Source organism: Zeus faber (assembly GCF_960531495.2).
Source record: "Zeus faber genome assembly, chromosome: 12".
Classification (NCBI taxonomy): domain Eukaryota; kingdom Metazoa; phylum Chordata; class Actinopteri; order Zeiformes; family Zeidae; genus Zeus; species Zeus faber.
In genome coordinates this window covers 4,139,911-4,165,585 of record NC_137196.1, presented here as the reverse complement: position 1 = coordinate 4,165,585, position 25,675 = coordinate 4,139,911, and the positions used below count along the sequence as shown (strand labels likewise).

Below are 25,675 nucleotides of genomic sequence, written 5' to 3'. Positions count from 1 at the left end.
TTTTTAACGACATTTAACTCCATTTTTGGGGGGCTTAAAGGGGACATATGCTTTTCTTTATTTTCTGTCATAGACTGTAGATGTTACAATGATGGATGTTCATATTAGATGTGGCCAAAGTATCAAATAATGAGGTAAACTAATGACAAATTAATCACTGTGAACAAAACGCTAAGGCAAATGCTAAGACTGCTCTGAACACTTTTCAAAGGTTTTTTTTACTTTCGGCACAAGCTGACGTCGTGCAGCATTCCTTTATATGGTCACCTGCTCCATTCGACCAGCTGAAAAAAATCACGGCATCCGAGACTCCCGGTGGGCGTGGTACGGTGTTTCCCACAAGTCTGGAGCAAGGCAACCAAAGTCGGAACTTACTTTTAAATTAGACAAGATCTTTTTCATATTATTTTTTATTCATTATTTTTTACATTTTTTTATTAGGTAGATCTTATATAAGTGAAGATTCAGCAACTGGATTGCTAAATTCTCGCCTCAAATTTGTTTAGAAACAGATTTTAGTGTACTGATGAAAGGTGAAATCAGTGAAAGTTTGCAGAATAAATAAAACGGAGTTTGAGTAAAGCTAAAACCCCATTAGCTCACAGAACCCGGAACTTATGCTCAAACCCCATTGGCTCAGAACAAGGGGCTCGAATGCAAAATATGAGTGGTATTTTCAGGAAAGAATACTTCAAAAACATGTTTTGGGGACCTCAGAGACCTGTATTAACATGTGTGAAAAGGAGCATCATAGGTTGCCTTTAAGGAATTAGCCATAACCCTTTGCACTTTGCTTATGTCTTATTTGATATTGACAAACTTCACTTTTGTTTTCCCGCCTGTTTTCTGTTTTATATTATTTAGAAATGAAAGAAAACCGAAATAAAAAGTCAGAAGATACTAACCGGCCACAAATAAGCAGAGAATAATTTAGTAATTTCCCATAGAAGTGCCAACATTGGCAGTAGTTCAATATCTCGGCAGTGGCCTCAATAGGCTACACCTACCTACACCTTGACTGCGTGGAGGCGGCTTCTTTAAGAGTCCAGAAAAATATTAAATAAGAATATAGCAAAACACTTCATAAATGCCTGGTTGGGATTCAGCTATTACAGCACAAGAGGTTGACAGAACAGTGTAAAATATATAAATAGATAAAAGAGATTTAAACTAAATGAAATAGGAAAAAAAACTGCCCTGTCAATTGAGGCTTATATTTAATGTTTATTGTACATTACAATTGTTTTTTTTATCTTTAGGCCATCTTTCTGCTTCATTGTCCATGTATCTATGTATATGTATCCATGTACAGATACTCCTCACTCAGCGACTGTGTTCAGTTCCTACAACCAGGTCGTTAAGGGAACTGGTTGATACCCGACGACACGTGAGTGCATTACATTTACATTTAGTCATTTAGCAGACGCTTTTATCCAAAGCGTCTTATGATTATTCAAACACTGATGGACGCCATCAGGAACATCAGGAACAATTAGGGGCTAAGTGTCTTGCTGGCAGGAGGAGCCTGGGATTGAACCAGCAACCTTTAGATTACTGGACGACCAGGTCTACCTCCTGAGCTACCATCCCCTTTTATGTCATCCATCCATCTGACGCATTACTGATTCTGGATTACAGATTTTGGACTGTTTGCACCGTGACATCCCTACTATTTCCTGGCTTTGACCCTCGCCTGAACTGTTTTTTCGGCTTTTGGAACGTGGACCTTGGCTTGGCTAGCGCTCGGCTAGCGCTAGTTAGCCTGTAAGCTTAGCATATTGCTAACTATGCCAGCATCGATGCCTACCTCCTCGGACTGTGAGAACTGTTTGCGCCAGGTCGACAGACTCAGCGCTCTAGAGAAGTCTGTCTTCAAAGACATCCACAGCCTGCCTGAGGATGTGAAGAAAAATAATGAACTGTTTGTGAGTCTGACCTCCATCGCTAGCGCTCAGGCTAAGCACATCTCCTGCTCCATGTCCTCTGCTGTGATCGGACAGGACTTAGATTCCACTCTTCCATGGCCTGGATCCATTCTCACTGTGGGTGAGTGGGGTCCATCTGACGCCTCGCAGGCTGTGATAGAGGAGCCATGGCCCAAGTCCCGAACCTGCTCCACCCCAGAGCCTTGGACCCTGGCGGCGAGCTGTGGCTGGCGTTGTGTGCACTCCTTGCGCCGCTCTATGTTGGAGACTCTCTGGCTGGAGGACAGATTCCAAGACCTGGAGCCCACAGTCGATGTCAGGGATATGGGGGAATTCCCCCCTTTGGGGGACTGTCCCAGTCCTTGGTGGCATCCGGGGCACCAAGAGTCTCTCTTCCGCTGCCAGCCTCGTCTCCACTGTCGCCAGACTATCCATTGTCTGCCCTGGCCTCTGCTCCCGAGCCAGTTGGTGGCTCCTCCACCGCCGCGGACCCTGCTGTTTCCAACGCTGCGGCGCGCTGCCTGATTAGGACTGCCTGCGGCACCTCTGGGAGGACAGTGCTCTTCTTGCTTGGGCTGCTGCTGCTGTCCCTTGGAACACCTCTGCTGCTGGACCTCCATCCATGCTCATCGTTGGCTCCTCCATGGCTTGAGACATCACCCTGCCTGCGGTCTGGGGATGACTTCCGGCATGTTTTCAAAGGCCCGGCATCATGATGGAGCCATGGTGAGGTGGTGTCCTAGCACTGCAACGGCAAATGCAGCCGCCTTTGCCAAAGTGCTTTCTCAAAACCAAATATAAACTACCTCGGAGATATTTGTGAGAGGCCGCTAAGCGTTAGAAAAGATAACTTCCGCATTCAAAGTGTCAGCTTTTCTTTCTCCCCCCTTTGGGCGGGGGGGTCACAGTCCACCGTGGCATCAAGGGCACCAAGACGCACTCTACCGCCGGCAGCCTCCTCTCCACTGCCACCAGACTGTCCATCGTCTGACCTCCGCTCCCGAGCCAGTTTGTGGCTGCTCCGCCGCCGGGGACCTAGCTCTTTTCAACGCCGCGGAGCACTAACTCGGCTCCCACAGCGGGATCTCCGCCCGTCACGGCTGCCCCACGGCCACTGATTTGGACCGCCTGCTGCCCCCGGGAGGCCAGTGCTCTCCTGGTTCGGCTGCTGCTGCTGTCCCTCGGAACCCCTCTGCTGCCAGACCTCCATCCGTGCTCATTGTCAGCTCCTCCATGGTTCGACACATCACCCTGCCTGCGGCTAAAACCCTCTGCTACTCAGGTGCCCGCGTTCAGGACATAGAACCAGGATGAAACCGTCTGCTTCCATTACTTTCATCCATGTCAGAACCAACGATCTCAGTAACAAACAATCAGAGACACTTAAAGAGGACTTTAAAAGGTGATGACCTTATAAGTATCCATAACCTGGTTTTCTCTCTACTGACTGAGACCTGGCTGGACAGAAATGACACAGTTGCACTCATTGAGACAGCACTTCCTAATTTCAAATTCATCCAAACCACTAGAGCTGATAAGAGAGGCGGTGGAGTAGCGGATGTCTTCTCTGGTATCTATACCTGCAAAAAAGTCCCCCTTGGAGAATTCACGTCTTTTGAACACCTGGCTATATCTATAAAGTGCAGTGCTCCGATTTTAATCATCGCTGTCTATCGGCCACCAAAATCTAAATGTGGCTTTCCTGATGAATTCTCTGACCTACTGTCCAAGGTCTCCACTGATTATGATTGATTTTAAGATTCATGTTGACAATCAAACAGACCCAGATGCTCAACACTTCATGAGCCTATTGGATGTATTTGACCGCACTCAGCACGTTTTTGGAGCCACCCACAATAAGGGGCATACTCTCGACTTGGTCATCTCAAAAGGACTTTATATCACTGTACCTGTCATGGATGTTGCTATTTCAGATCACTGTTGCATATTCTTTGATGTGGCTGCTCTTCCTGTACAACAGAGGGGTACCCAAACAATTAAAAAATGTATCATTAACAATAATGCCATTGAAACCTTTAAGAGAATTGTGAATTAGTTACTGCTGTTCATGGCATCATCAACTGAGGATCCTGTGAACAACTTCAACTCAAAAATACAAAATATCTTTGATAACATTGCACCTGTAAAAACTAAAAACATAGAAAAACAAAAAGCCCCGTGGAGAAATGGAGCACTTGTTAGGCAGCTTAAGAGACAGTGTCGCCAGGCAGAACGAAAATGGAGAAAGACAAAACTTCAGGTTCATCATGAAACTTACAAGGATAGACTCACACAGTACAACATAGAAATTAAACAGGCCAGACAGTCTTTCTTCTCAAAAATCATTAATGAAAATAATAGTAAAGTGCTCGTCTCCACTGTTGATCAATTTATTAATCCACCATCTACAAAACCATCAGTCATGCTCTCTACCGAAAAATTTGAAGAGTTCGCTATGTTGTTCAGTAACAAAATTATAGCTATCAGAAAGAATATTATTGCCTCAACATCCAGAAATGAACCTACCCTCCAATTCTCCAGTAATATGCTGCTGCCAATGTCTCACTTCGTCTTTTTAGACGGAACTTTTTAACTGAACAAAGATAAAACAGAAACACTCATCTTTGGTGCAAAGGAGAGACAGAGACAGAAAATTGCAGCTCATCTCAGTTCTCGGTCCCTGGAGAGCAAGAATGAAACCAGAAATCTAGGTGTAATCATAGACGGCAATCTAAATTTTCAGAGCCATGTCAATCACATCACAAAATCAGCCTTCTACCATCTAAAAAACATTTAAAAATTAAGAGGCTTCCTGTCAAAAGCAGACTCAGAAAAATGAATCCATGCATTCATAACGAGTAGATTGAACTACTGTAATGGCCTATTCACTGGCCTCCCGAAATCAGCTGTGCAGCGGCTACAGTTCTAAAGCAGGGGAGGCTGCCTTCTGTATCTATGCCCCAAGTAAATGGAACACCCTGCCTGAGGACCTGAGAGAGCCCCCCCACACTGAACACTTTTAAAAGCAGGATAAAAACCCTGCTGTTCACTCCAGTCTATGACTGGAGTGTGTGTGTGTGTGTGTGTGTGTGTGTGTTTGTGTGTGTGTTCGCTATGTTGTGAGATTTGTGTGTGTGTTCTGTATGCTGTAAGATCTGTTTATTCTGCACTGACTGTTTTTCATATTTTCTTCGATTGTATTTCCCTGTAAAGCGCAATATGTTGCTCTGGTATGAAATGCGCTTTATAAATAAAGTGTGACTTGAATTGACCCACATTATTTCACAGTAAGGGGGCGTGGCGATTGGATTTCTAGTGAAGTGAATACTGACAGATTGCAGGAAGGAGACTGATAACAGTGATGAGAGATGAGATGCTTGACGCTGGGGCAGCATGCACGCCACGGTATTGTGTATTGTATGCAGCGCACAATACAGACTGGTCGGAGAGCTGGTCGTAAGTCCGCACTGTTGTTAAACAGGTAGGTCGTTAAGTGTGGAGTACCTGTATATTGAACACGATTTAAGTCAATATTCTCTCTCTAGGTCGTCCTCAGACGAGCCTTCCATCGTTGTTTCCAGTCATCCCGTTTCTCCATACATCTGGCCAGCTCGTTGGTGCTTTGTGCTCACGCATCATTCTTGAGTACATCCACATATGTTAAAGTGGGACGTCCTCGTGACTGGTGCCCATGTGTTGGCTCCCACAGTACCAGTTTGCTGGCTGGCAGCTCCTGGTGTCTCTGGCAGTGTCCTGCTAGTCTCATTCTCCTTGCAGCAATCTTCTCGCCCACCCTTGGTATTCCCTCATACAGAATTCTGTTGGTTACATGTGTACTCTTGCTGATGTTAAGCACTACACGCAACATCCTGGTGTAGCACCCGTCCAGGGACTTCTCTAGGGTTGGCTTCAGGGACCAGCATTCACTGCCATAGAGGAGAACGGACTCTGTCGCATAGAAGAAGCTGAGTTTGATTTGGCGGGGGAGGTTGGCGTTCCATACACTGGACATGCCGTTCAGGGCCCTCCATGCATGTGCCTTCCTCACTTTCAGATCTTGCTCAGTTGAGTTGACCCATGAACCCAGGTACTTGAAGTCATCGACTTCTTTCAGCACAGTTCCTCCTGCTGTAGTCAGAGGTTGATGTTCTGGTGGAACGTTATAGGTGATGACCTCAGTTTTCTTGGCGTTTAGCCTCAGGCCTCCTTTGGCGCACTCCAGCTCTACCCTTTTCAGTAGTTCTTGTGCTTGTTCCACATTATTGGAGAGCAGACTGATGTCATCCGCATAATCAAGGTCTGTGAGGACCACTGCGGGATGTCGTCTTGACCTCCTTGGTGTTAGCGTGAAGCCAGTTCCTGCTCTCGCCCGCTGATTGCCTTCCTGAGTGCGTAATCGAGGACTATGATGAAGAGGAAGGGGGCTAGTGTGTCCCCTTGCACAACGCCAGCCAGGATGTCAAACTCCTCGCTGTTGCCATCTGGGGTCATCACCTTGGCCCTTGCTCCTGCGTACATGGTCTCTATTGCTCGGAGTAGGTTGGGAGGAATTCCATACGCCCGAAGGATTTTCACCATCATGCCTCTGTGGATCGAGTCAAAAGCCTTTTTGAAATCAATGAAGCACAGAACTGCAGTCAGGTTGTCCTTCCTCACCTCCTCAATTATTCTCCTGAGTGCCAAGATCTGGGCTGTTGTTCTCCCCTCCCGAAAGCCGTTCTGGTTCTCCCTCAAATGAGGGTCGATGGCAGGTCTTATCCTGTTCAGTATCATGCGATTGTAGATCTTTGCAGGGACACATGTCAGGCTACTGCCTGGCAACTGCCTCGGTAGTTGTCCGGTTTCGAGAGATCTCCAGCTTTGGGCACTGGGATGATGTTCGATAGAGACCACATATCAGGCTGCCGATTGTGCAGCAGAGCAAGGTTGCAGAAATCTAGAAAGATGTCGTCGAGATCACATTTCTTCAGGACCTCTGGGGGTAGACCATCTGGACCGGCACTTTTCCTCACTTTCACGGTGGTTTTTGCCCTGGCGACCTCCCAAGCCGTGAAGGCACCATCATCAATTCCCAGGTCTTGGAGGACTGTTGGCACATCTTCCTCCACTGCTTCCGCAGTCTCTCCCAGCAGCCTCTGGAAGTGCCTGGCCCAGGTTGTCACCCTCTCCTCAGGGCTGTGTCCGTCGACCTGTCCCTCCTTGGTCCTCTTCCTCCCGGTCATTTCATTGATTACCCACCAGGCCTCCCAATATCTCTGTCCACCTTGCGCTGCCTTCACTCTCTGCGCTTTCTCCATCAGCTCCTCCCCTTTGATGGTGTCGTAGGTGTTGAAGAGAAGCTGTTTGGCTTCGTTCAGCTCCCTACGTCTCTCCACTGTTGGTACCCACTCATAGTTGAGGCGGGCTTCCTCCACATACCCTCGCGCCGCTACTACCTCAGGGTGTTTCGATCGCCGGGAGGATCTGACTCTCTCCATCATGGGCACACATAGTTTGGTCGCCTCCTCGTTCGCAGCAATGAAACGCATGTATTCGTTGCTGGACTCCGCTCCTTTGTCCAGTTGCTGGAAATGCTTCCTCACCTCCTCCGTGTACCTGGTTTGAAGGCCAGGGTCGTTTGAGAACGCTTTCCAGTCCCGCCAGAACTGAATGTGGAGTATGGTTCTGCATTCATGATGGGAGTTCCTCCACCTCTTCCTCACTAGGATGTAATCCAACTGTCGAAGCGTACCTGTCGCTCGATCTCGGAAGGTACATCTCTTGCCTGTTCTCTTCCGGAAGATCGTGTTTGCCGCCAGCAGCTCGTGTTCCATGAGGAAGGCAGTGAGGTAGGCGCCGTTGCGGTTGGTAGAGTCGTGGTAAGGGAAGGGTGCGTCCTCTGGTCCAAGCCTTGCGTTGAAGTCCCCAAGGATTGCCAGGAAGTTGTGTGCTGGGACGTCTCGGACCGCTGTTACTAGGTCCTCAAAGAACTCCACCACCACGTCAGATGGTGCCACGTTGGTGGGTGAGTACACGACTATGACTGTTGTAACTGGGTTGCCCGAAAACTCTGCGATCAGGATCCTGTCTGTGTGGTGGTAAACACGACGAAGAGCCTTTCGCGCTCGAGAACTCAGCATTAACCCGACGCCGCCTGTTGCGGCCTGGGCCTCGTTTCGCCACGCTGATGCAGAGATGAACGTGCATCTCTCCACTCTGCGGTACACGATCGGGTCATCAGTGTGCACTCTTCTGTGTTCTTGGATCCCCAGGATCTCCACTCCCCATTCCTCAGCACAGTGTGCTTGCTCAATCAACCAAGTATGATAGTAGTATACCAATATTCAATAAATAAATAAATACATATACTAAAATAGATATATACATATATATTATATAAATACATGTAAATATATAAATTAGTAAATATAGTTCAACAAATAAATAATTAGGTAATGTTTTTCTAAATAATATTTTTATTAATTTCAGGGGACTTATTTAATAATTCCACATATATTTATTTAAGGGGACTTATATTTCATAATGCCAAATTTATTTATTTCATGGCACTTTAATTTCATAATACTACATTTCAAATTATTATATGCAAAATAATGGGGCGTAGTTATCTCACAGATTCAGAGCTGGCGGAGAGAGGGGTAGCCGGGTCGGGCGCTGCTGTTGGCGCTCTCCTATGCAAAACTGATAGAAGTGGTTGCTCAGAGCCGGTCCTCAGCTCCCAATACCTCCTCGGTTGGAGCCGGGGCCGGTAGGGAGCGACCCGGTCACTGTGGAGGGCCACCACCCGGTTCCACTTGCCCAGCCGCACCCTGTACACAACGTCTGACAGCTATTCCAGCACAGTGCAAAGACCAGCCCACTGCCTCGACAGCTTTGGGAAGAGGCCCTTCTTTCTCCCCGGGCAAAGTCTGTTGTCTGTCAGCGGGAATCATAGGCCTGCTTATAAAAAATGTATTTATTTATTGAACTATAGTTACTCATTTATATATTTATATTTACATTTATTTATATCAGCATTTATTTCATTTATGTGTTTATTTATTGATTTAATATAGACTCAAATGGTGCTCCACAGTATTGTGTATAGGTTTATTGTGTATGACCAAACCATTTTTTTTACTTTTTAGGTTATATTTGTTGTTTTTTGTTAGGTTTACTGTATATTTTAAAATGTTTCCATATTATATATTATACAGTTTATTCTACATTTTTATTTGACTGCTTTGTTGTCATTGCCTATTTGTTTATTTGAGCTGCTGTGACCGTGCAATTTCCCTCTGGAGATGAATAAAGTATCCATCCCCCCCTTTGCCCGTTGCACAAACCGACCATAATATAATGCAACATTGCAGCAAATACTGTTTGCCACAATTATTTTCTTGACTTGATGTACAAACTTTGCTTAAGTCTGTGGGTTGCTCTAAACATTGTAACGCATTACCTTTTAACTAATACGATTATAGAATTTCATTTCAATTTCGCTGTTAATAGTTTCCAAAACAATTGAAGACATGGTGAGACCCTAGGGAATTGTTAATTCTCGATGCCGATGTACTGGATAGCGGACTGGCAAGAAGTAATAGTGCCATGATAATAAAGGCGACTGGTAATACCTTTTGGAGGGTGGCGCTGACCCGTTGCTGTGTACTGTCTTCTTCGCCCCGCTCAGTAAAGAAGGTGTGCTTGTTTAGTTTGCGGGACACTCTTGAAGGCTGGGCCGGCCGTCCGTGGCCACCCCCTCTCCTTGTTTGCAGACCCTGCTTATGCTTCTGGCCAGGACTGTTTTTGAATCGGAAGACGCTGTCGAACCTATGTGCAAAAAAACCCGCCCGAATAGTCATAGTAGATCCACAAACCTATATTTCTAATCTCTCTGATACAGCTGGAACTATTCCCAAAAGCTGGCAAACCGCCGATGTTTTCACATATAGATGGACGTGTTTGTGACTTAAGATTATGATCAATAATAATAATAATAATAATAATAATAGTAATAACCCCCCCAATTACAAAACTGTCATTCCTAGCTCAGGTTGTTCTTCTTAGCTCCGCATGACTTTTTAAGCTCTTATCAGTCATAATCTATACAGGAGCATAGCACCCTTTTACTAGCTTGTGAAATGGTTCATTATAGGTTGTAAGCTATAGTCTCTGATGGACTGCATCTTATATATAGCGCTTTTCCAATATTGCAACCACTCAAAGTGCTTTACAATATAAGTTCAAGAGATTATTTGTCACATACATACGGTCATACATGCCTCACATTCACGCATTCACACACACATTCATACATCAATGGCGGCAGAAACCATGCAGATAGGGTTTCAGTGTCTTGCTCAAGGACACTTCGGCGCACCGCCGGGGAGGCGCTGGTGATCGAACCAGGATCCACATGATTACTGGACGACCCATTCTACTTCCTGTGCCATGCCGACCTCTGATAGGGTCTTGTCTGATTTTTTAACACCACTGTAGGTAAGGGTGTGCCATAAGGTTCAATTTTATGTCGCCTGTTATTTAAATTACATATAAATGATGTGGGTGTTTCAGATAGCACCATCCACCATTACGCAGCTGACAAACCATTTCACAGCATTCTCTCTCTGGATAATTAAGTTAGAGTTTACTGAGCAACCTATGCCACATTTGGCCCAGTACAGGCATCTAGTTAGAATTCCAATCTAAATCCAATTCCAATCAGCTATTCCAATTGTCAAAATTAGTGGCTCAAGTTCAAACAGTTAAAAGTAAAATATTATCTCGCCTTAGAGCAAGGAGTGAGAAACTTACAAAGGGTCTGGGTTGTGCCTGAGGCCAAGTTTATCCCAAGCCTCCTCTGTTGATGAACATGGATTCTCTTCTATGTCTAGCTCATGGCTGGAAGAAGAAAACATCACAAAATAATTACCGCTTGGCCAAATACTGCAAAAAGAAAATTGAACTGCAAATGCTTTATTCACAGGGATGTAAACAGTAAAACATGGATTACTGTGTGGATTAATGAGTTTGATATGGATTTTCAAACACGCAATAGCAAGCTATTTTAGCCATTCGTTTCTGATGAGAGTCCCTGCTGGAAAACCTTGCACTGTTGTGTTCCAATGAAGCTGCATTTAAAAACAACCAAGATCTCTTTTTCGCTGTTTATTTTAACTCCTGATAATTACGCAAGTTGGATTGCTCAGCATTTGAGATGCTGGATTTCCATTTCATAGTTGATTCCGCCTGCAGCCTTGCATTGAGCTTAGGCACAAAAGCTAATTTCCCCAAAAACCAGGAGTATCCCTTTTTAATGTCATTACGGTTAAGGGTTATTTGTTATCCGACAGTAATCTTCATGATTTGCTGATTACACAAGGATAAATGGACTGAATGACCGAGAGACTAATTCAACAGATGTTTCTCAGTTATCCTTTCTGTTTGTGTAATCCTGTTCCAACAGAACCTCGCTTATACAAAATGACTAGGCAACCAAGCCAGCTCTTTTCCCCCCTTTACTGCCAGCTACATTGGTTGGTTGCTACACAATGGTGCCTGCATTTTGCTGACTGAGATGACTTTGTTGTCTATGGTTAAATGTGTATTGAAAACATTATGGCTCCCTGTTAATACACCTGACAGGATTCTTAGACACAAAGGCTACAACTAAAGCTACATTTACAGATGTAATTATTCTCAGATGCACCAGTATTTGTTTTTGAAGTTTCACGCATAAATTTTGTATATCGTTCATTCTGTGAGGCTTGATTGGCTTGATTTAGAAACAGTTTTCATGTACAGTGGGGCAAAAAAGTATTTAGTCAGCCACCAATTGTGCAAGTTCTCCCACTTAAAAAGATGAGAGAGGCCTGTTATTTTCATCATAGCTACACTTCGACTATGAGAGACAGAATGGGGGGAAAGAATCCAGGAAATCACATTGTAGGATTTTTAATGAATTAATTGGTAAATTCCTCGCTAAAATAAGTATTTGGTCACCTACAAACAAGCAAGATTTCTGGCTTTCACAGACCTGTAACTTTTTCTTTAAGAGGCTCCTCTGTCCTCCACTCGTTACCTGTATGAATAGCACCTGTTTGAACTCGTTATCAGTATAAAAGACACCTGTCCACAACCTCAAACAGTCACACTCCAAACTCCACTATGGCCAAGACCAAAGAGCTGTCAAAGGACACCAGAAACAAAATTGTAGACCTGCACCAGGCTGGGAAGACTGAATCTGCAATAGGTAAGCAGCTTGTTGTGAAGAAATCAACTGTGGGAGCAATTATTAGAAAATGGAAGACATACAAGACCACTGATAATCTCCCTCCATCTGGGGCCCCACGCAAGATCTCACCCCGTGGGGTCAAAATGATCACAAGAACGGTGAGCAAACATCCAAGAACCACACGGGGGGACCTAGTGAATGACCTGCAGAGAGCTGGGACCAAAGTAACAAAGGCTACCATCAGTAACACACTACGCCGCCAGGGACTCAAATCCTGCAGTGCCAGACGTGTCCCCCTGCTTAAGCCAGTACATATCCAGGCCCGTCTGAAGTTTGCTAGAGAGCATTTGGATGATCCAGAAGAGGATTGGGAGAATGTCATATGGTCAGATGAAACCAAAATAGAACTTTTTGGTAAAAACTCAACTTGTCGTGTTTGGAGGAGAAAGAAAGCTGAGTTGCATCCAAAGAACACCATACCTACTGTGAAGCATGGGGTGGAAACATCATGCTTTGGGGCTGTTTTTCTGCAAATGGACCAGGACGACTGATCCGTGTAAAGGAAAGAATGAATGGGGCCATGTATCGTGAGATTTTGAGTGAAAACCTCCTTCCATCAGCAAGGGCATTGAAGATGAAACGTGGCTGGGTCTTTCAGCATGACAATGATCCCAAACACACCGCCCGGGCAACGAAGGAGTGGCTTCGTAGGAAGCATTTCAAGGTCCTGGAATGGCCTAGCCAGTCTCCAGATCTCAACCCCATAGAAAATCTTTGGAGGGAGTTGAAAGTCTGTGTTGCCCAGCGACAGCCCCAAAACATCACTGCTCTAGAGGAGATCTGCATGGAGGAATGGGCCAAAATACCAGCTACAGTGTGTGAAAACCTTGTGAAGAATGACAGAAAACGTTTGACCTCTGTCATTGCAAACAAAGGGTATATAACAAAGTACTGAGATGAACTTTTGTTATTGACCAAATACTTATTTTCCACCATAATTTGCAAATAAATTCTTTAAAAATCAGACAATGTGATTTTCTGGATTTTTTTTTTCTCATTTTGTCTCTCATAGTTGAGGTATACCTATGATGAAAATAACAGGCCTCTCTCATCTTTTGTGGAAGAAGAACTTGCACAATTAGTGGCTGACTAAATCCTTTTTTGCCCCACTGTAGATTCATTGATGTTTCGCTCAACAGAATGTTTTGCATCATCCCCGTGGAATTCTGAATACCCAAGGTTCTACTGCGTGACTATGACGCAAATCTCACCTCCTCTTCACCTTGGCACGTCTTCTAGGGGCTTTGTCGTCCCCGTCCTCATCTTCATCTCCCTTTTCATGACCCAGTCGCTTGTCACCGGAGCAGCTCTGACCATCTGTGCCATCGCCGCTCTGTCTGGGATCTAAGCACAAGCATAAGCATAAGAGGAAGAGGTTGGTTATTATTTATTATTTATTTATTATTTATTATTATTTATTATTTTTTATTGTATTTTATTCTATATATTTTTTATCTTATTCTATAAGTATTCCACTTACTGTATTACGTTTTAGGAGTCAGTTAGTCGGTCTATTAGAAAGGAATTTTCTACTTTTTATTTTATTTTATTTTAGTACTTTTTCCTAGGACTTCTTGTGTGTTATCACCGGGTGCGTTGCATTACATTTCACTGCATATATGTATGGAAGTATGTATATGTATGTGACAAATAAAAATCTTGAATCTTGAATCTTGAATCTTGATAAGTCATTGGTAAGGAACAACCCAAACATTTGTGTTGCATCAAGCCTGTACTTGTATAAATGGTGTTAAGAGTAGTAGTAGTAGTATGTTGCCGCATTCAAAATTGATAACAGATTGCCCTTGGAAAAACCTTAAATGTTATGAGTCCAAAAGTTTACACTTGCTTTTTAATGGTTGGTAAATGGGCCATTTTAAATGATAAGCTCCGCCATTTTTCAAACCAGGCTATAATCAAAATGCTGGCTCCCATCATTTCAATCGTTATTGTTAAATCTACTTAGACTGTCTGACTAGAATGGGGGCTTTCACTTTTTGAAAAGGAGGTATAGCGTTTTTAAAGGCTCAAACTTTTGTCCCATTGGACTGCATTTAAGCACAGTGAGAAGTACGACTACATGATTATGGCTAAAATGATAATCATGATTATTTTTCTCAATATTGTGATCACGATTATTTATCACATTATTCATCCGTTTTGGGGAACACTATTATTTTACTGCAGTTTGTATATCAACAGAAAATTTCCCTCACAATAATAATGTATTTTATCAACCTATAAATAAATACATTCAAATGTTCAAATCTTTGAATCAAAATAGGAATTTCTTCACATGAATTCAATATTCTTAAGGCTATATATAAATTTACCAAAGCGCCAGCACAGCAACCCCAAGAATTTCCTTACAAGTTGGTTTTCATATAGCACTTGTGCGACAATTATTTGAAGTTTTAAATTTATTTAAGACTGATGATTTGTAAAACAGGCAAGTGTAGAGCAGTGGCATAAATGCATAAATCGAGATTCCAATATGCATCTCCGCTCCACTGCACGGGCCAGTGTGTGTGTGCATGTTCCATGGAGCCTGCAGCAGGCTCCCACTGGCGCAAGGGCACATATTATTTACTTTGCCACACACGGATAATTGTGATCAGATGATAAATAAGGGCAAATTGCACTCAGCAGCAAAACTTTATGGGTGTGTTTGCGCTGGCATATCGGTAGCACAATATATTTTGTAAATTGGACACTAAGACGGCGCAGATAGCAGACAAATTGGAAAAAAAAAAAATTTGTCCCTGATCAATTAATTGTGGAGGCAAATATAGACATTGTGATTAATATACAATCAATTGTGCTGCACTAGTGAGAAGCTGCAGCAGAGTAGTACTTTTAGGAATAGTAAAGGGTTTTTGTATACACAGAGGAGCCCAGTTGTTGAAATCTAGCAAGTTTTCGACCATTATGAACAGACGTTTGCAAGTAAAAATATTGTTATTCAAGATTTCCTTTTCCCGTACATGCATACGTTTGAACTGCAACTGCTGCTGTTTGATTATGTGCTCCAAGGAAGCCGTGCGATTACACTGCAGCAGTCAGTGGGCTGCCAGGACTGGTAATGTAACGTTAAGTAAAGTGGGGTCATTGAAGGACAAAGTGGCAGCATTGATGCCAAAGACTGTATCATATTCCGACTTCTGATATCTCCAACTTCATCCCTTCTTACCGGATTCTCCTTATTTATGACTGGCTAACATGTGGTACTGGACTAGAGCTGGACAACTTGTAAGAATTCCGATAAGACCAGTTATTATAATAGAAATAATGGAATGAAATCAAATTATCAAAGATCACTAAATAACATTAGATATTGCAATATCAATGAATATATTCAAAATGTGTGTTCAAATAGCCAACTGGTTTACCCACATGCCCTACTCCAGGGATTCCCAACCTGCGAGGTATTGCAAGTGGGCCGCGAAATCATGGGCAAAACACATAGATTTTATTGAAAAAATAAATAGAAAATGACTTTTTTGAAAGTAAATAAAAAATAATAATTTCATGGTATTCTTTCTTGAAGACCTTCAAAAATGCATCATCACTGAAAGATAGGAACTTATGGTAGGGCGTACTATATCCAAGCTGGACCACGATCGACGTGCACCTGTACATTTCTGAACCTGAGGTGATAATCAAAATGGATAGTTGGCTAGCATCAGGCACACTGGAAAGGAAAGAAGCCATTGCTACATTATCCACAAGAGAAGTCCCGGCGAGCCATCGGACAGGCGGGACAATCACGCCTGTCAAACAAAAAAGAATGGTTCGCAGAAAGTATAGCGTTGAATGTTTATCATTGAGATTTTTTTGGACAGGCACGGAAGACGAACCATTACCGCTGTGTGTGATGTGTGCTGAGATTTTATCAAATGAAGCTCTGAAGCCATGTAAACTGCGGGGTCACCACAAGACAAAAAACAAACAGGAAATGTCCAAGCCACTTGAATTTTTCGATAATAAACTCAGGCCAAGAAGAAAGTCATGGGAAACGTCATGTATGGGCACCGAGAATGCAAAGGCAGCGGAAGCGTCCTATTGGGTCGCTGACTCATAGCCAAGCCTGGTAAGCTACATACAATCGGGGAGAATTAAATTTTTCCCGCCACAAAAGAGATAGTGGGGGTGATGTTGGGAGATGTTGCAAGCCAATCAACCTCATCTCATCACCGGATAACTCAAGTCAGATGCAGGATTGACAAGATGACAGAGAATGTGTCAGAACAGCTGATAACAAGCATATGAGAGAGTCGTTTTTATGCCCTCCAACTGGATGAATCGACAGACATCACAAATCTGTCAACCTGCTTGCCTATGTAAGGTATGAAAACAATGGAGAGATAAAAGAAGAGTTCCTGTTTTGCAAATCTTTACCGACACGTTCAACTGCTGAGGCCATTTTTGACATTCTGAACGCATTCATAGTTTCAAACGGGATTGATTGGTCCAAATGTGTGGGAGTGAGCACTGATGGGGCCCGTGCGATGCTGGGCCAGCACAGTGGAGTCATCACCCAGGTGAAAGCTTAAGCCCCACTAGTAGCATCTGTCCACTGCAGTATACAGAGCAGTGTTGGCTGTAAAGAAAATGCCTGCAGATCAAAAGACTGTTCTAGAAGAGGCTGTCAGAGGAGTCAACTTCATCAAAAGCCTGTTCTAGATGAGGCTGTCAGAGGAGTCAACTTCCTCAAAAGCCGCCCACTGCAATCACCTTTATTTTCCTTTTTATGCTATGAGATGGGCAGTGACCATAAGCAGCTTCTGTTACACACTGAAGTCCGGTGGCTCTCAAGGAGAATGGAAAGATGCGACTTTGAATTGCGTGATGAGGTGAGGGTGTTTTTTCTCGACACAAAGTTTGAACTTGCACATCGCTTCAGTGATTTGGAGTGGCTGGCTAAATTGGGATACCTGGCCGACATTTTCAGCCACTTCAATGGACTCAACCTCAGTCTCCAAGGAAAAGCAGTGACCATGTTCAATGTCCAGAATAAAATAGAAGCGACGATAAGAAAAATGGAGATGTGGGCCAGGCGAGTTGACCGGTCAAACTTTGAGTCGATTGAGAATCTGTCTGATTTTTTGACAAAAAAGAAATGCAGCTTCCCATCATTGTGAGTGCACCTGCATGGTTTAAGGACCAAGCTGCGTGAATACTTCCCCATCCCAGATGTGCAGTGCAGCTGTATTGGAAACGCCTTTGCCAGCCACAGTGACAAGATCCTCGCAGGCATGAGAGCAAAAGAGAAGTACAATCTTGTGGATCTCTCCTGCGACAGCGCATTGAAACTGGCTTTCTCACAGAAGTACCTGGCAAACTTTTGGCTTCATGTTGCTTCTGAGTATCCCGATCTGTCCGACAGAGCTGTGCCATTTTTGATGCCTGATGACGTATCTCTGCAAGACTGGCTTTTCAGCGCTTGTGGCATTGAAGACCAAATACAGGAATAAACTGAATGTTGAGCCAGATCTTCGCCTGAGACTGTCGTCCCTTAAGCCAGACATCAAGCATTTGGTGTCTGCCATGCAACATCAGCCTTCGCATGAGGTGAGTTAATATTAAAGTGCTGTTATTGTTAGTTTAATCAGCGCTGGCGTGAGTCATACATTGAAATCACTGCGCCCTTCAGACAACGCTTACTAGATACCGTAATGAACGTTACGCAAAAGACGTTAACGTATATTTTAAGAATCATATGCATTCTCATACATATAGTGCAGTAGTGGTAAAACAAAAAAGGAGGTGGGTTAAAAATAACCTTATACATTCGTACCTCGACTTACGACTGCATCTACTTACGACTAATCCAAGATATGAGTAGCGATAGTCGCGCAAATTTGTATCGAATTGTGACTGACTGCTCCAAGATACGACCGTGGAAATTTGCAGTTGGTGCGTCGGTGGCCAGTCAGCAGTCAGTCAGCAGCCAGTCAGCAGCCAGTCAGCAGCCAGTCAGCAGCCAGTCAGCAGTCAGTCAGCAGTCAGTCAGTGGGCGACCTACATCGTGTGTGCACGTAGTTCGTGGCTTATCCATATTTTTGTCATATTTACTGTGTTTGTGCTGTGTATTTTGTTTATTTTCACCCTTCATGAAAGGAAATCATAGAAAAAAATGAGCGTGGTGTATACGGGAAAAATTGCTTCGACATACGACTGTTTTAACATACGACCGTTCTTATAGAACTAATTACAGTCGTAAGTCGAGGTAACACTGTATTCATATTTATATCTATATATACATATATAATATCGCTGGGGGGCATTGTACTGCTGCGTTTGACCAGAGCGGCAAAATGCCTAGAACCCAAGCTGGGGGTCCATGTGCCTTTTCTTTTTTTTTTTTTTTAGCACCTGCCCCTCACAGTTTCTGTACGGTACTGTAGACGGGGAAGTGAGATCCGGAGTATTTTCTCAACAGCGCTGAGCAGAGATGGCGAGAGCCTCTGCCCCCTCTCTCCCTCTCCACTCCAGTTTCAGAACACGGTAAACTGCACTGTTTCAATTCTCGGGTTTTTCCGGGTGGAAAAAAACTCCAAACAAAAAAAAAAAAGTCTCTCATTAATGTCAATTGCAATCGATGGAGTTGAACGGCGATATCAATCACCACAGACAATTTAAACGTAAATCGGCCCAAGCCTAGTGACTGTGAGGCATTTTGATTGGTATCCCTTAAAGACATCGCAGAAGCCTGATAATCAGCATGTGCCCCCCCAAAGTAAATAGCCAGTGGCCATGGTGCAGTTTTCCAAGTTCAAGTACAGATGTATGAGGGGAACTTCTGAGGGGAGAGTTCTCCCACCTCAGCCCAACCCCCCGATACAGTGGCCAATCACAGCAGAGGTTCATTAAACAGCCTTTTTGTCCATTGGAACACTCTACAAAACACATTAAGCTGCTTGTTTGTTTAAATGCTTTTTTATACTTTCATACTTGAGTATGATTACAATTATTGTATATAATACAATAGTAAATAGAAGTGAATGAATTAAAAAATATATAAGCACAGGGAAATATTTCAATTTTTAATAAGGAGTAAAATATGTGACCTTTAATGACCATACTGGTATTCACCTGCATCTTTTGAAGTACTGCATCTTCCAGGGGAGCCAGCTCTCTTACGATCGCTGCCTCCATCACAGGGTTCGCTGGCCCCACAGGTGCTCCCCGCTCCATGCTGCGCTGAGCCACATTGGTCGGTTACCTCCGTGGTGTTTAGGCTCATCTGTCCAATCAGATCAATCACAAGGCCCTCACCCTCTGGTGACTCGCCGCTTCGTCCAAGCGGCACATCGGAATCCGTGCCGATGGCTTCTGTTGGCTTTTCGCCGTCCCTTGTCTGTTTGACCTTCCCCTCTTCAACTTGGCCGTCACAAGGATACGCTACGTTTGACCTTGAGTCTCCCTCTCCATCGCTGTGGCGTCCATCTCCATCAGCCGTCCACCCCCTAGCGGCCCAGTACGCGTATTGCTCCCAGTAGTAATAGTAGGTGTCGGTGGCGTGCTGGTGCCAGGCCGCCCTGGTTTCTGCTTTATCCCAGGGTGGGGTCACCACTTCCAGGCAGTCATATGGTGAGGGCTGGGGCTCTGGATGCTTCTCAAGCCACCCTTGCAATAGCAGTGCCTCACCCTGTTGAGCTTGAGTGAAGATGATGACAAATGGTTTAGTAGTAGAAGTAGTGGTTTAGTAGAAATATGTTTTTGAGACAACGTTTTGAGAAAGCAATGAAAGTCAATGTTAGGAACATACAGTTAAATGCTCTACAAAACAATGCTGTATAGTATCCAAGGTATCTAATGGCGCTTTTCCACCGGCTGAACTCAACTCAACTCTACTCTACTCGCTTTGGTACCAGGTACTTGGTTTTCCACTGCGGATAGTACCCATAGCCATGCTGCATGAAACTGACGTGACATCATTTTCAACGCGACACACACAGGAACAATAGAGGGTGTCGATAGGATAGTGTTGTTGATTCTCGGTGTGTGGCTAAATACACTTCTCTGGTTTTCTAGCAATCCTTTTTTGAAGACTCCAAGGACGATAACTACTGTAGCACATTGTTAACCTTTCTACAAAAGAAAAAAAAAAATCTCCTATCTCTCTGCTCAGCAATGTCTCTGAGCAATCCCCCACTTCCTGTTTCTCCAAACAAAACTCCAATAATAACAATAACATATATACATGTATACATATATATACACACACACACACACACACATACATATATATATATATACACACACACACACACACACACACACACACACACACACACACACACACACACACACACACACACACACACACACACACACACACACACATACATACATACATACATACATACATACATACATACATACATACATACATATATAGATATATATATATATATATATATAGATATATAGATATATATATATAGATATATAGATATATATATATAAAGCTATATAGATATATATATATATATATATATAGATATGTGTAACTTTTTTTGGAACAGGCTGATCAGCGACAAGTTAATATTAGTGGAGACTTGGACAAAATTAATGTTTAACCGCCGACATGCATTAGCACAGGAAGGCACAGGTGGCTGCAGCCCTCCCTAGTGGTAGCTGCCGACCCTGCATCTTTCACTCATCAAACCATAAACTTCAAAATTACAAAGAAAGATTCAAAAACCGAAACTGTTTAAGAATTATGGGTAGAATGTGTTAAAATGTGCATCCGTGTGTCGGATCCAAAATAGCTACCATCACAAATTGAATCAAATTCTGTGGGAAACACTTCTACATATATATTTCCTCATTTCTTCCTAATCTCACTCCAAACTTTTGGTGAAACTTGGCAGCCCTGCTGCCCATAAAGAACAAAGTCACGGCTGAAACATGTGAAATAATGTGATCAATGATTGACTGAGTGACTAATGAGATGTAATTTTTTTGTTTTGGGCTTGGGCTAGGGTTAGGGTTAGGGTTAGTTTTGACTGAAACATTAATACACGTGTGTGTGTGTAAGATGTGGCATGGCTGCACGTATCCAGGGCAGTCCCCCCTGCTGAAAATACGTTCCCACGCGCATGTTGACATGCTTACCCCAATAGTTTTCCCAGCCTGAATTCTGATTTTCCTGAGCAACTTCCTTTCTTTCTGCTATATCTTCAGAAGGAGTGGTTAACATCTGGCCTCCACCTGGAAGCACAGTAAAAATAGCAAGTCTGAGCATTCTCCTGCAAAAAAAGGTTGTTTGTAGGAGTGAGGAGTGGGATTTACCCATACAATGCTTCCACTGCAGATACCAATTCAGTCTCAACTAGTGTCAGATCTACCGATCAAGTACTTTTATCAAGACTGGACTAAGACGTCTTTTCTGCCTGTCATTAAAATGCGTGCCATGTTATCGAACTACAATCAGAAAACGGTTGGCCACATACCATGACATGCCAATTAAAATTTTTTTTTTATCAGATTTATTTTCCCCATTATTTCTTCAACTTAATTTTCATCATTCTGCATTCATTAAAGAAATCAATTTAGATTACGATTGTTCAATGAAAGAATCATTTACAAATCCTCAGGAAAAGTTTTTTTTATACAACAGACTTTCTGAACAGATGGAGAAAATGAAGTGCGTTTTAAAAAACATCTTTTTGTAACTCTTTAGAATTATGAGTTCCCTGTGCAGCTGCCCCAAAGTCCCAAAACCCTGAAAACTACTAAAATTAAAAGAAAACTGTTATTCATTACAGATTTAACATTTTACACAGATTTTAAAGTAGACACGTATTTCAAAATATATTATTTTATTATTAATATATTATTTAATTATTATAAATAGATTAGTTTTTATTTTATTTCTAAATATACTATATATATATATATATATATATATATGATGTAGTATTTCTTTGTATATATAGTATTACTTAGTATTACTTAGTAAACTTAGTATTTATTTGTATAGTATACTTATAGTAGCACTGTTGACAATTAGCAAGACATATGTACAAGCTTTTCAGTGCCAGCAAACAAAAAACAAAAAAAAATTTAAAATTGAAACGAATTGCATTACCTTTTTCTTGGTCTGACCCTGCCTCTTTATTTTCCTCTTCCTCCTCTTCCTCTTGCGGCGGGGCTGCCCAGTGACTGGTGGCTCTCCTATTCGACCTCCACCCCTGTTGGCAACGGTTAGCTTGTAAATAGCAAACAGCCTGGAGCGGTGACGGATGGGTGTCACCTGTCATTCAGGATTCATGATTCTTTATATTAACCAGGGCTCCAGGGGGCAAAAATTTTGGTCGCACACGGAACAATAACTCTATTATAAAGTGCAACAAAACATTTTCATTGGTCGCACCGGTGCACCTGAAATTTAGCAGGTCTGATGAAAAAGAAAATTATAAATTATTTTTTAACAAACACCAACTGGGTGTGCAGACATTTGCCTTTGAATAAATATTATGAACATAGCCTATTTTCTGTAGATTATTTGGTCAAAGTATAGCGGGATTAAATGTTCATCTTGCATGAACATTGCATGAACTTGCTGACATCTGTGTATGTCTGTGTGTGTGTAACTGCTTTCACACATGAAATCCAGACAGTGTACAGATAATTAGGTTCGGACATTGTCTGGAGTTGCCCTTTCGCACATGTATCACACAACCGGAGTTTGTCCGTGTCAGACACGTTCACACCGACTGGAAATACTGTTTTGGGTAAAGCCAGATCCATGCGGAATTCGTCAGGTCCCTAGCGCGCCCTCGCGCCCTGGAGGAGAACCCTCCCTCCCGGACGTTTCCCCCTATTCAGAAGGCGGACGCCTACCAGCCAGGTCCTTTGGTGCCACGGGATGCTGTCTCACCTTCCCATGCTGTCCCCTCTCTGTGCCCCGTTAGCTACCAGGGCGACACTGCCGTGGGCCAACAGATAGCTGCACAAACGCCTGGGCAGGGGTGCTGGCACTGTAGTCGACCCTACCACGCTCTGCAGGACTGAGGTTGGACAGTTTGTTCGGGTCGCTGGTCTACTGGGCCCCTGCCCCGGTCGGGAAGGGACCTACAACGTACCAGCAAGATACATGGGGGTAAACCTCAGGCTTTGCTAGACTGGCTGTTCTCAGAGGATGGTCCAGCAACGCCTGGTTCGAAACGGGGCTTTGGTGGAGGTGTCACAGGTGGAGATTCAGTGTGGGCAAAGGGATATTCGCATGTAGTCGATGGTGCATGGGTTGAAATTGTTACAAGGGGAAAAAGAATAAGGTGAAGGCTGCAGTTCGCTCCCTCCTGTCGCACTCCCTGATTTTGGGTATGGATTGGCCAGCATTTCCCACTTTAATGAGGGAGGCTGGGGGAGTGCGCTCACGGTGGGTATGGGGATGACCCCAGTGGGGTTATTATAAGTGACAGGTTATATCGAGTCAGCTGTGACACTCAAGAGAGGAAATGACCCAGTTGTTGGTTCCAAAAGCTCGCCGGGAAATGCTTTTCCAGGCGGCTCACAATGACCCAATGGCCGGCCAGCTCAGACACGATAATGAACTTGGATAATTACCCACTTCTATTGGCCGGGCATTGGGGCAGATGTGCGTAAGTGGTGCGCTGCATGTCCCGAGTGCCAAAAAGTCAATCCTCCAGCTACACAAACTGCTCCGTTGAGGCCCCTACCCCTAGTCGAGGCGCCATTCAGAAAACTCACTATGGAGCTCATCGGGCCATTAGATTGCAGTGTTCCTGAGTCTCGTTTTGTGTTGGTCCTAGTGGATTATGCAACCCGGTATCCCAAGGCGGTACACTACGTACACTTCTGGAACATTACGAGATATTGGGCGAGCTGTACCACCCTGAGGCCGGCGGACTGGTGGAGCAGTTCAACAAGATGCTGAAGAACATGGTTCATAAGTTTGTGCACGACGATAGCCGTAATTGGGATAAATGGTTGTTTGTGGTGTAGGAGGTACCTCAGGTCTCCATTGGATTTTCTCCCTTTCAACTCCTCTTCCGCAGGAGACCCTGGGGGGGTGCTAGACCTAATTAAGGAAAACTGGAAGGAAGGGCCTTGCACGAGTAAGAATGAAGTTCAGTACAATATAGACCTACAAGGAAAAAATACATGCACAGGCGGCGCTTGTCACAGGAGATTTTGCTCCAGGCCCAGGAATGTCAGCGGATGTTATATATATGACAACGGGGCTCACTGTGTCGGCGCAGATGTACTGGGTCAGCATAACCAGTCACATTGCCGCTGATTGGTCCGCCCTGGCTGAGAGAGATTTCATACATGTTGTTTGTCTTATAGTGAGAGAGATACGTGGTGCAAGACCCTGTGGACCAGAACGCGACCCACAGACCCTGACTCCTTTATGTTCCCATTTTGGCCAGTGAGCCTTTTTGTTTTACACTTTAATAAAACTCCCGCCGTGTCGGCACCTTACTGCCCAAAAGTCTCCATCTCCCTCCCTGAACCTGTATTTGGTTGTTGAGTCTCCCACACCAGACTATTTCTACAGTGCCCCACAGCCATCGAGCACCCTCTGTGTGTTACTGGAACCGAGTGTTCTGTTGTTGTATCCTTCTCAGTAACATAAACATCCAATTACAGTCTACTATGATTATTGCATGATGCCATGAAGTTACAATGGCTGACTGATTTTTGTGAAGTAAGCGGTCTGACTCTGGCTCTGATCAGCAAGTGCTGAATAAAACTGTTCAGAGCATTTCACTTACAGCTTTCTTCTTGGCGGAGGAACTGACAAAGGCGACCGGCAGACCCATGCTGGCCATCAGCTGAGCCTCTTCATCTAAAAGCTCTTCTTCCTCCTTCTCGACCTCTTCTTCAGCATCTTCTTCAAGGTCACCGTGATCCTCATCTGTGTATAATGTGTTTTGAGCGAGAATGAAACAAATCAATTAAAGGACCAGTGTGTAAGATTTAGTGGTGAGGTTGCACATGGGAACCAACTGAATACCCCTCCCCTCACCTCCCCTTCCAAGTGCGTAGGAGGACCTACAATGGCCGTGAAACTCGGGACAAACGCAAAAGGCCCTCTCTAAAATCCATCAAAATAAATATATTCTCATTTATTCAATTAACACATGCGACATTGCTTTTTTTGTTTTTTTAAAGGAATACCAAATACAATAACAGGCTATGCGTCTGGAATATTTAACCCTGCATTAATTTTTTGCATTGTGCAGTATCATGCATCCACAGTTTACATGGAATATTTCATGAACGCATCTCTACTAATTGCATTATATTATTACTATAATAATCATATTATGAAAAATATTGGGGAATTAGCTCAAAAACACTGAAACTGTACATACCATGGGATGCAGATGTTGCCTGGTCGGAGATGAGGTATCGGTTGTCAGACCGGTACAACTCATGGTCCCTGTAGGTTTGTAGGTTTGTGGGGTGGGATGGGGTGGGGTGGGGAGGGGTGGGT

General features: G+C 43.7%; 1 protein-coding gene across 1 annotated transcript in view; it reads right to left on the bottom strand.

Annotated features, from left to right (window-relative positions):
- Window positions 1-25,675, bottom strand: part of tgs1 (trimethylguanosine synthase 1) — a 51,783-nt gene that overhangs the window by 25,374 nt on the left and 734 nt on the right. The window contains exons 2-9 of the mRNA XM_080011220.1: window positions 25,554-25,621; window positions 24,951-25,093; window positions 22,298-22,400; window positions 21,322-21,417; window positions 19,294-19,857; window positions 13,410-13,542; window positions 10,719-10,805; window positions 9,539-9,734 (exon numbers count right to left, since the gene is read on the bottom strand). Coding sequence (XP_079867346.1) covers window positions 9,539-9,734; window positions 10,719-10,805; window positions 13,410-13,542; window positions 19,294-19,857; window positions 21,322-21,417; window positions 22,298-22,400; window positions 24,951-25,093; window positions 25,554-25,621 — 1,390 coding nt within the window. The remainder of the gene's footprint in view (window positions 1-9,538; window positions 9,735-10,718; window positions 10,806-13,409; window positions 13,543-19,293; window positions 19,858-21,321; window positions 21,418-22,297; window positions 22,401-24,950; window positions 25,094-25,553; window positions 25,622-25,675) is intronic.